Source organism: Entelurus aequoreus, linkage group LG23, assembly GCF_033978785.1.
Source record: "Entelurus aequoreus isolate RoL-2023_Sb linkage group LG23, RoL_Eaeq_v1.1, whole genome shotgun sequence".
In the NCBI taxonomy this organism is placed as follows: Eukaryota; Metazoa; Chordata; class Actinopteri; order Syngnathiformes; family Syngnathidae; genus Entelurus; species Entelurus aequoreus.
Genome location: NC_084753.1, coordinates 34,152,739 through 34,164,825, shown reverse-complemented (window position 1 = coordinate 34,164,825; position 12,087 = coordinate 34,152,739). Strand labels below are relative to the sequence as shown.

Sequence of the window (12,087 nt, the reverse complement as noted above, 5' to 3'; positions counted from 1 at the left end):
CACCAGGCCATGCTCACAGACTCAGACTGAACCGATCTAGTCTGAGCGCTTGGTGCCGAGGTGCAAACTATTCATCCTAAGGGGCGTATGCATAAGCAGGAATTGTTTTGTTCTTTTTGTGGCGTAAAAAAATAACGTCTACATCAAGAACTGTTACCATAGAACGGAATCCTCTGTACACTGTCTCCAATCTCACCAAATCGTTCTGTTTTTAAAATCTGTCTTTAATTGTATCTTGACCCATGTATCCAGATGCGTATCTAATTGTCCATCCCAAAGAGACCCTAATTTTTAAGGCAGCATTTTTTTTAACACCTGCCTAAAACTTGTGCGCAGGACAGTACCCAAGACAGTTCTAAACAAGCTGGCACATGAATGCTGGTAACAGTTTTAGTTCAGGTTCATTAACTTGAGTTAGTGCCGTGCTTCTCAATTACTTTCTATCATACCCCCCCTACTAGGCACCGTAACTATAGACAGTATAACTAGTGTATACAAATCCTATAAGTACACCTCTGCATAACATTGTATCCTTACTAACAGTAAAACAACTAAAACAAAGAAATATAGGTAAACTTACAACAAAGTATAACTTTTATAGGGGTGTAACGATTCGTTTTAACGATTCGATATTTGTGGTTGCCGATTCAATTAACGGACAATCTCTTTTTTTTTCTCCTTAGGATACGATTTAGTTGGTTGAAATCGATTTAGTAACTTTAAGAAAAAAGACAAACCAACGTGACTGTGAAATAGTGGACACGGCAGGTGAAGTTTCCTATATTCCTGTTATTTCTTGTAAAATAATTATGTATAAATCCATCCATCCATCCATTTTCTACCGCTTGTCCCTTTTGGGGTCGCGGGGGGTGCTGGAGCTATATAATTATGTATAAATGAATGATGAATACAAACCAGCAAGAAAACAATTAATGGCCAATGCATTCACATCTTATTTGAGAAAAGTGCAACCAACACGTTAGGTTGAATTAAGAGGAAACATTTTCTGCTCACATGTTCAATAAAAGTACAGTAACCAACATTTTAAGAGTACATTTACCTGCTAAAAAAAAACAAAAAAATGTTTTTTTTTAACACCCCCAAAATATTTGTAACCAAAAAATTATTAGAAACACAAACACAATTCCTGAAAATGCAAACAAACGTTTTATTTCATTACAATATTTTTAACTTTTACGCAAAACGAGTACTACGATTAAAAAAAAGTTTTGTTAATTTTTTTTTTCAAATCCACTATTTTTGTTTATAAATCCATTTTTTTCAAATTTGAATGACAATAAAAAAGGAAGTCTAAGTCTTTTGTTTGATTGCATAAAAAGACACACATTTCTCTACATGTTCAAGACAAATACTGATGAGGTTTTTATAAATGTGTCTAATAAAAACATAATAGCAGGGGAAAAACCGTTCACAAAATCCATGTTTCTTTTTTATTTTTTTTCCCAAATCCACTATTTTTGTTTGCAAATCCGTTTTTTGTTTGATTGCTTAAAAAGACACACATTTCTCTCCATGTTCAAGTCGAATGCAGATGAGGTTTTTATTAATGTGTCTAATAAAAACATAATAGCAGGGTGAAACAGTTAATATCTTATAGTGTTTTTTTTTCAATCAACTATTTTGGTTTGCAAATCTGTTTTTTGTTTGATTGCTTAAAAAGACACACATTTCTCTCCATGTTCAAGTTGAATACTGATGAGTTTTTTATAAATGTGTAATAAAAACATAATGGCAGGGGTGAAACCGTTCACAAAATCCATGTTTCTTTTTTAGTTTTTTTTCCAAATCCACTATTTTTGTTTGAAAATCAATTTTTTTTTGATTGCATAAAAAGACACAAATTTCTCTGCATGTTCAAGTGGAATGCAGATTAGGTTTTTATAAATGTGTCTAAAAAAAACATAATAGCAGGGTGAAACAGTTAATATCTTATAGTGTTTTTTTCCCCAATCCACTATTTTAGTTTGCAAATCCGTTTTTTGTTTGATTGCATAAAAAGACACATTTCTCTCCATGTTCGAGTCGAATACTGATGAGGTTTTTATAAATGTGTAATAAAAACACAATAGTAGGGGTGAAACCGTTCACAAAATCCATGTTTGTTTTTTATTTTTTTTTCCAAATCCACTATTTTTGTTTGCAAATCCGTTTTTTGTTTGATTGCATAAAAAGACACAAATTTCTCTCCATGTTCAAGTCGAATGCAGATGAGGTTTTTATAAATGTGCCTAATAAAAACATAATAGCAGGGTGAAACAGTTCACAAAATCCATGTTTCTTTTTTAGTTTTTTTCTCCGAATCCACTATTTTTGTTTGCAAATACATTTTTTGTTTGATTGCATAAAAAGACACACATTTCTCTCCATGTTCAAGTCGAATACTGAGGAAGTTTTTATAAATGTGTCTAATAAAAACATAATAGCAGGGTGAAACAGTTAATATCTTAAAGTGTTTTTTTTCCAATCAACTATTTTAGTTTGCAAATCTGTTTTTTGTTTGATTGCATAAAAAGACACACATTTCTCTCCATGTTCAAGTAGAATACTGATGAGGTTTTTATAAATGTGTAATAAAAACATAATAGTAGGGGTGAAACCGTTCACAAAATCCATGTTTCTTTTTTATTTTTTTTCCAAATCCACTATTTTTGTTTGCAAATCCATTTTTTGTTTGATTGCATAAAAAGACACATTTCTCTCATGTTCAAGTCGAATGCAGATGAGGTTTTTATAAATGTGTCTAATAAAAACATAATAGCAGGGTGAAACAGTTAATATCTTAGTGTTTTTTTTCCCAATCCACTATTTTAGTTTGCAAATCCGTTTTTTGTTTGATTGCATAAAAGACACACATTTCTCTCATGTTCAAGTCGAATGCAGATGAGGTTTTTACAAATGTGTAATAAAAACATAATAGCAGGGGTGAAACCGTTCACAAAATCCATGTTTCTTTTTTTATTTTTTTTTCTCCAAATCCACTATTTTTGTTTATAAATCCATTTTTTGTTTGATTGCATAAAAAGACACAAATTTCTCTCCATGTTCAAGTGGAATGCAGATGAGGTTTTTATAAATGTGTCTAATAAAAACATAATAGCAGGGTGAAACAGTTAATATCTTAGTGTTTTTTTTCCAATCCACTATTTTAGTTTGCAAATCCATTTTTTGTTTGATTGCATAAAAAGACACATTTCTCTCCATGTTCAAGTCGAATGCAGATGAGGTTTTTATAAATGTGTCTAATAAAAGCATAATAGCAGGGGTGAAACAGTTAATATCTTATAGTGGTTTTGTGGTCACAGTTTTTGGTTTGGTGTATATTGTTCTTTCTAAACACAGAATACCATTTATGCCAATTATCCACAATTGCCATTTAAAAATGTCAAGTATGTAAAGTTACATACAAAGCTTGAGTTTGCAATTCAGTAGATATCCTTGCATACACTTCTAAGCTCGATACCTGGCAATAATTTAAGTGTGTTGGTTATCCTTAAGAACCTGCAAAGGGCAAATTAAATTCACTCTATGACAGCGCTACATTGCACATTGGGGAAGCGTGGCATATTTGAGCAAGGATCCATCCAATTACACAGGCCAAATATTCTGTGCTGGATCGGCCTTGTGAGAATATGCCTTTAAAATGTTAGGTAATACATTACCTGGGTTTATGATGCATTACCCTGGAACGGACTATTGTCAATATGGTTTCGAAATGATCATTCCCGAGAAGGGATTGTGTTTCACCTTAAGGGTTCCACTGCATGCCAGATGAATCATGACGCCATGTAAGAAGCTCAAGATCTGACTGCATCAGTAACGAGCAAGTAGAGGTGGGAAAAATGATCCGCTTCCCCGATGCATCACGATTAGAACGTGGACATTACTGAATCGATGGAAAAATATTGATTATTTACGTATTTTAAAAGTACAAAATATAACAAGAAAATCATTTGCTAGCTTATTTCACCATCAGTGGTTGAACAAAACACGTGTGTTAAAACCGTCTATATTTTTTTACACTTATTAAGTTTGTGCAACATTTATTTTACCGGCCCCAATAAAATGATTGGTGTTTGCGGTAGTCACTCACCCTGTCTCACACATACAAAAACCGTCCAAGAGAAGCTACGAACATTTAGCGGTCATGTTGTTGTTATGATAGAATATACATTCAATGATAGCTAATGCTAACTTTCCAAATCGGTATCATTAGCCTACAAAGCTAATGCGCATACATGGAAGAGGGCGGCTTAAAATACATTGGAAAGTTAGCGCCCTCTAGGCATCTGTGTAAATGTTGCAAACAACTCCTTTAAATAAAGTAATACAGATGGTTCTAAAAAAACCCGCCATAAATGGTAATGTTCTCTAAACGTAGGGGTGTAACGGTACGTGTATTTGTATTGAACCGTTTCGGTACGGGGGTTCCGGTTCGGTTCGGAGGTGTACCGAACGAGTTTCTACACGGACATATTAAGTAGCGTACCGCACGTTGTGTAAACAATGCACACCGAGGCACAACACACGGCATGCTAGAAGCTAACGGGCTACGATAGACTGACCATACGTCCTCTTTTCACCGGACATGTCCTTTTTTGCGGAGCGGTCAAGGCGGAGTTTCTTAAATGCCTCAAATGTCCGGCATTTTGAGTTAGGGTTGCGTGTATTTTCAATGTATGTTCAGGGTTAAGAAGGGGTTAAAAACAAAACAAATTGTGTGCGCAGCAGCATTGGTGAGGGAGGGGCAGAGACAGAGAGAGAGAGAGAGAGAGAGAGAGAGAGAGAGAGTTATGATAAACGCGCATGCGTCGCCAGGCTCTGCTTTTTATCCATAGATTTATCAGATTTAATTTTTTATTATCTATAGCAAGGGTGTCAAAAGTGTGCCCCGGAGGCCATTTGCGGCCCGCAGCTAATGTTTTAAAGGCCCCTGTATTCTAAAAAGACTATTAAAATAAACAAAAACATAACAAAAGTGAAATAAAAAAGCTTAAAGGTTAAATGTAATTTAGAAAAAGTTGCAATGTTGACTAATAAAACAAAGCTGTTTTTTTTTCTTTCAAACTGTCATTGCTCAAAACATAATATTGAATCAAAATCAATGTTATTATGAATTATTGACCTATCCAAGGTTCCGATTACTTCACATCAAATATTCCACTAAGAGAAATATTTTTGGTGGAAGATTTCGCAAATTTGGTTAATATATAACCCAAAAATTTATATTTTGTTGTTTTCTTACTGTACCGAAAATGAACCGAACCATGACCTTTAAACCGAGGTACGTACCGAACCAAAATTTTTGTGTACCGTTACACCCCTATCTAAACGTTAGTTTTAGGTGTGATCATTCAAACTAGGATCATTCAAACTAACCAAGCGAGAACCTTTAGTTAACATTCTTTTAACGTTATGTGTTGGCTGGGTTAGCGCGGACACACACTGAGGAGGGAAGAGAGGACGGGCTATGCTAACTGCGGCACTAAACTAGTGTGAATGTGAAGTAGTGAAACAAAAAAATAATAATAAATGCTTTGTACGTTTCAACAGAAGGCTAATAAGAGCCGCATTACAGTGCAGAGTAACTAGCCAAGAAGAGGAATTTAGCAAGCAGCTTAATAAGTCGAGAGACAATAATATCCATACAATGCGGCCGCCGGCTGGCAATACTTTCAGACAAAGATATGAATGAGTACATTGACGACACACGTCCTTGAACCAAGTTTATGTCAACATTCAGTGGTTTTAGAAGGCGCAGACACTAAATCAAGATTGCTGCTCGCTAAGTATGGGCGCCAATTTATGTTTTCACATAGCAAGTTACTACAGTTGTCACATATCTGGTATGTCTATGCTGTGCACACTAACATGAATTAATGATGCAATGCCGAGGAGGAGCACTGTTGACATAATTAAAATGTAATACATATGTATGTGCATTAGGGGTGTAACGGTACGTGTATTTGTATTGAACCGTTTCGGTACGGGGGTTCCGGTTCAGTTCGGAGGCGTACCGAACGAGTTTCCACACGAACATATGAAGTAGCCGCCTAAGCTAAAGTCTTAACAAGCTGCTCTGCTTTCTGCCTCCTACACAGCACCCAGCATTGTCCCACCCACACAACCATCTGATTGGTTACAACCTTAGCGGTAACAGCCAATCAGCAGTGCGTATTCAGAGCGCATGTAGTCAGTGCTTCTACGGTGGGGTTAGCAGACAGATGTTTAGCAGGTGAGCATCAGGCAGCGGACTCTCCCCAAATTAAAATAAACACATCCCAGTCAACTACTAGTAACATCACCATGAGCCTGTTGACGTTCTAGAAACAAACTGCAGCTCAGCTCGCTCTCAGTCCTGGCTTGAGGTGAAGGCTAATTAGCTTTTAGCGTAACGTTAGCTCATTTTGCGGTGTGTGCTAGCTCATTATGCGGTGTGTGTGTGTGTGTGCGTGTGATCATTAGTAATGTAGCAGCCTTGATTTGAATGGCAGGGTCCCTGCTATCACATGTTGATAAAAATATAACATTTACATAATAAAAATCAACTACAGGCTTCCCAGATGCTGTAATAAATTAAGCATGATGAGTTGACATGAAACTGTTTAATGTTGCACTTTTTATATGTAGAAGAAAAGTTTTGTCATTGTATTTAACCTGAGCAACTTGAGGCAGTTTAATGTTGATTAACGTGGGCAGAATTATTATAGTGTTCACAATGTTAAAAGGATAAAGCCATTGTTTACAAATTTGGTAAATAACCAAAACATTTACACTACCGTTCAAAAGTTTGGGGTGACATTGAAATGTCCTTATTTTTGAAGGAAAAGCACTGTACTTTTCAATGAAGATAACTTTAAACTAGTCTTAACTTTAAAGAAATACACTCTATACATTGCTAATGTGGTAAATGACTATTCTAGCTGCAAATGTCTGTTTTTTTGTGCAATATTTACATAGGTGTATAGAGGCCCATTTCCAGCAACTATCACTCCAGTGTTCTAATGGTACAATGTGTTTGCTCATTGGCTCAGAAGGCTAATTGATGATTAGAAAACCCTTGTGCAATCATGTTCACACATCTGAAAACAGTTTAGCTCGTTACAGAAGCTACAAAACTGACCTTTCTTTGAGCAGATTGAGTTTCTGGAGCATCACATTTGTGGGGTCAATTAAACGCTCAAAATGGCCAGAAAAAGAGAACTTTCATCTGAAACTCGACAGTCTATTCTTGTTCTTAGAAATGAAGGCTATTCCACAAAATTGTTTGGGTGACCCCAAACTTTTGAACGGTAGTGTATATTTTGTTGTTTTCTTACTGTACCGGAAATTAACCGAACCGTGACCTCTAAACCGAGGTACGTACCGAACCAAACTTTTTGTGTACCGTTACACCCCTAATGTGCATATGACATAAAATAGATATAATAATATACGATACAATAATATAATACAATATAATTAAAGATGTATAAATGATCGATTGATAATTAAATCGTACTCCCTGAATCGTGAAGTTCCCAAAGACTTCCACCTCTACAAGCAACAAGACATCAGAGCAGCGCTAATAAGACGTTGAAGGTCTAATTCCGGAGTGGTTTCTCTTTTTGGCAGCAACTGGTGACCCAATTAGAAAACCACGGCACAGGACAGCCAGTGTTCCCCCAACACTGAACTCCGAAAAGGCTGCGTGCTGATTTTGCTATTCATTGGTGTTATAAACCAGGCGCCACGGCAAAGGGGCCAACAGACTGGTGCTAAACCCCACCCACTCCCTTACCTGCGGGTCAGCTTAGAGGTGAGCTTGGAGAACAGGTTGCTGGTGCCACGGCTGCGCGTCTGGGAGAGCGGCGAGGCGTCGTGGGAGAGGGTCGGCGAGGCCGGCGGGCCGTTGTATGTGGCCGTGCGGCGGTCCCTCAGCTGGCCGCCGTGGAAGGTGCTGCGGCTGGCGGTGCCTCGCGGGAAACGCAACCGGTCGGGTGTGGCGGAGTTGGAGATGCTGTGGGTGGACGCCACCGGGTTCCTCTGGCCGCCCGGCGACATGGCCACGCTGCCGACGTGACAGAGAGAAGTGGTCAGCGTCCGTTTGAAAAGCACAAAGGCGGAGCGACAGATGGTCCTGGCTGACTGTGACAGGATGCTACGCTAACTGAAATGAATGTGAAGGTGAGCAGGGCAGGAAATTAGAGAACCAACACAACTGAAGGAACACACAACCATTGTTGTTAATCATCATGGTGTGTAAATGTTGGGATCCATCCAACCTTTGTGGAAGGATAGATCATAGATTTAGACTGAATGTGGTTGCTATGGAAACTACGTCCCCCTCAGTAAGCCTAATAGATGTCCTGCGCTCTCATTGGTGAATCCTGATGCAGGAACATTTGCTTTTTGGAGTTAGTTGTGCAGTTAGTCCATTGTTAATTCAGCAGACTCCTGAGCAGGAAGCAACCCACATTTAGAGACGAGACACTTCAATCACAAGTGAAGATAGTTGCTTGATGATTGCCTATTGATGATGATGAAGATGGTTGTATTCAGTCACCTGACTTTTGAACGGAAGTGAACGGAGTGGCGGGCCACTAAACCAACATGGCTACTCTACCATGAATTGATTAACGTGGACCCCGACTTTAACAAGTTGAAAAACTTATTCGGGTGTTACCATTTAGTGGTCAATTGTACGGAATATGTACTGTTCTGTGCAATCTACTACTAAAAGTTTCAATCAATCAATCAATCAATGCAGCAAACATTGTGCGAAGTACTCGAGTACGCAAGGGGCCTAGATCTTCCCACTAAAAGCAGACACGAGCAACAAATCAAACTATGAAGTGGAATCTATCCAGGGTTTCCCTTTAATTGAATGTGGTGCACCACCACAGCATTTTCATTACCACCACACATTGAAAATATGTTGTTTTTTAAACTGGAAAACAAATTAAATATAATATATTGTAGCCCCCAGAAGAAATCACACAAAAACCGACGCTATTTTTAACTTTTATTACCATTACTATGATAACAAACTGCCCAATTTCAACAAGTGGAAAAACGTTCATCTCCGTGAGTCCGCGCTTCCTCAGACACATAGCAACACTTCCTCATTCTCTGCCAATCATCTTTCAGGCATGGACAGTGTGTTTGCAAACATGGTGCAAAAAATAACATCAAATCCAAACCACACGAACATAAAACATTAAAACCTGCTAATCGTTACAGTATGAATTGATATATAAAATATACTTTTTTTTTGCACTACTCCTCTACATTTGTCACTGTATATTTCTCTCATTTATATATTTGTACTTTGCACCAACTCTTTTACAGTCTTACTTGTATATGATGTTGATAGGTGACTAGTGTATGTCTTGCTGTAAAACATGCACCTAGAGCACTTGCTTGCTCAGTGAATGTATACTTGTCTATTTGTTATATGTTTAGAGAGCCAACAACTGCCAAAGACAAATTCCTTGTATATGCAAGTATACTTGGCCTAATAAACCTGATTCTGATTTGCGTACTATTGACAAGTGATGTATGGAAAACTCGACTACTAGAAAAATACTTGATTACCGAAAAAGGATGTAAACAAAACGCACGCTATTGTCTGGAGCGTTGTCAGCCTGTCTGCAATGTGGGGGTCATTTTTATATATTCTACATATACCCATGGACAGCCATCTTGGAAAAGCGTGGAAGTCTATAACTTCTTTGTGTGTGGCTGGGTCAAGGACATTAGTATCAAGACTCGACCAGATAAATCATGCATCGTTTTTGCTCGGGTAATGTTGAATTTGATGATTTAACTTCGCGTCTACAGCCATGTTTGTTGCCTTATTGTTGTTGCGCCGTTACGCAAAAGCATGTTTTTCCCCGTCTTTATCAAAATATAACTATAGATGTCAACATTGTTTATGTGCTGAAAGTTTCATTTATGAGTGTTTATCAAAATATGACTATAGATGTCAACATTGTGTATGTGCTGAAAGGTTATTTTATGATTGTTTATCAAAATATAACTATATATGTCAACATTGTGTATGTGCTGAAAGATTAATTTATGATTGTTTACCAAAATATAACTATAGATGTCAACATTGTGTATGTGCTGAAAGATTAATTTATGATTGTTTACCAAATTATAACCAAAGATGTCAACATTGTGTATGTGCTGAAAGATTAATTTATGATTGTTTATCAAAATATAACTATAGATATCAACATTGTGTATGTGCTGAAAGATTAATTTATGATTGTTTACCAAATTATAACTAAAGATGTCAACATTGTGTATGTGCTGAAAGATTAATTTATGATTGTTTACCAAAATATAACTAAAGATGTCAACATTGTGTATGTGCTGAAATATTCATTTGTGATTGTTTATCAAAATATAACTATAGATGAACATTGTGTATGTGCTGAAATATTCATTTATGATTGTTCACCAAAATATAACTATAGATGTCAACATTGTGTATGTGCTTAACGATAAATTTATGATTGTTTATCAAAATATAACTATAGATGTCAACATTGTGTATGTGCTGAAAGATTCATTTATGATTGTTGCCTTTGGTAAAAACATAAGTCTTTTAGGTTTTACTCACATTTGATTTCTTTTATTTAGACTCACTGAGTTGGTGCTGTATGAAACACTCATAGCGAAAATGCATTTTAACTACTCCAAAACAAGATAAAATACAAATATCACGATAATACTAAATGAAAACAAACTTTTACCAAAGTGATCTCTGCAAACTTTTGCGTTTTTCGCTACTTTTTTCGTTGTCTTCCGTAAAATCTTAACATTTTTCGCCCTTCTTGATTACCTCTTGAGTAACTCTGAAGAAACGTTTATCGTTTCCGCGATTTGAACGGTTCAAACAGCCTAAAACCACGCAAGCATAGGGCATTTTTCTTGAAAAAAGGCTAAATGCCGCCCAGAACGCTATGACAACAAACGCTCGCCGGCCCACCACTTCGAGCCTCACAGTTCATTAGTCAGACGTGACGTCAGGTGAATACAACCTATCCAGGTCATGTCCCGCCCTGGACGTCAAGCTCACGGTGCATAAGTGACCACTCAGCACCTTGATAGGAGGAAAACGATGACTGTGTTCAGACAGACAAGATTGGGGTGGGGGAGATCAAAGTTCAGAGCAGATAAATGGAGAAGAGTTTGGGGGATGATGCAAGAATATGAAAATGTAATTAAAGCACATTTTATGTGGTGTCATTTGTGCATGAATTAATATTTGTCATCACCATCAGTGTCCTAACTGCCAATCAGAAGGTCCCACTGGAGGGGCGTGGGGCCAGATGTGTATTTTGCACACATCTGTCATGGCGCCACCATGGTGCGGAGGAGGCATCATGAAGGCTTGGCTGACTAGACGGAGCAGGAAGCTGCAGGTTTAGTTGGCCTGTGACAGCGTGTGAGGCTGGCTGCGTGCGGGTTAGCGAGGGCCAAACAAGTGGGCGGAGACATGAGGGGACAGCCGTGGGCAGGTGGGTGGGGCTGTGAGGGGTGGGGGGGGGGTCCCTGCTGTCTTACTTGGGCGAGCAGTAGTCCAAAGCGTAGTAGGAGTGGGGCAGCGTGGCCCAGCCTGCCTGGCAAGCGTACAAGGGGCTGGCCGTTTGATACCTCAGCCGCACCGAGCCGGACGAGGCGCTGAGCGCGGTGGCCACGAGGGAGGGGGAAGGGCTGGCGGCGCGAGCCATCTCGGTCATGCTGGCCATGCCGCAGCGAAACCCCCCCCCCCACACACACACACAAAACACACAGGCAGAAATGAAAAATAAGATTGTGAGAAAAGTGGAAAAGTAAATGCGAGAAGACGGAATACAAAAGAAAGAACTGAAGGAATCTGGACCACAGAGCAAGAACTCAAACTGACAAATACCAAATCATCCTGTTCTCACCTGTTCTCCTTCCCGTTAGGAATGACGGACAGACGGTCCGTGTTGTTCCTGTCGCTGCACACGTACGTGTTCCTTCGGGTCATCCCCGCGGATGCAGTGTTGTTCTGCAGGCCAACAGCACAGGAGTCACGAAACTATCTCG

The 12,087-nt window shown here is 38.5% G+C and overlaps 1 protein-coding gene across 13 annotated transcripts in view; it reads right to left on the bottom strand.

Moving 5' to 3' along the window:
• The window catches only part of mark3a (MAP/microtubule affinity-regulating kinase 3a), a 107,709-nt gene that overhangs the window by 16,730 nt on the left and 78,892 nt on the right, over positions 1-12,087 (bottom strand). For 7 of the 13 annotated variants that reach the window (XM_062034408.1, XM_062034414.1, XM_062034404.1 and 4 more), the window contains 3 exons: positions 11,946-12,049; positions 11,578-11,754; positions 7,799-8,068 (listed from right to left, as the gene is read on the bottom strand). In XM_062034408.1, the coding sequence (XP_061890392.1) occupies positions 7,799-8,068; positions 11,578-11,754; positions 11,946-12,049 (551 nt within the window). The remainder of the gene's footprint in view (positions 1-7,798; positions 8,069-11,577; positions 11,755-11,945; positions 12,050-12,087) is intronic. The other 6 variants (XM_062034409.1, XM_062034407.1, XM_062034411.1 and 3 more) reach the window with 1 other exon arrangement.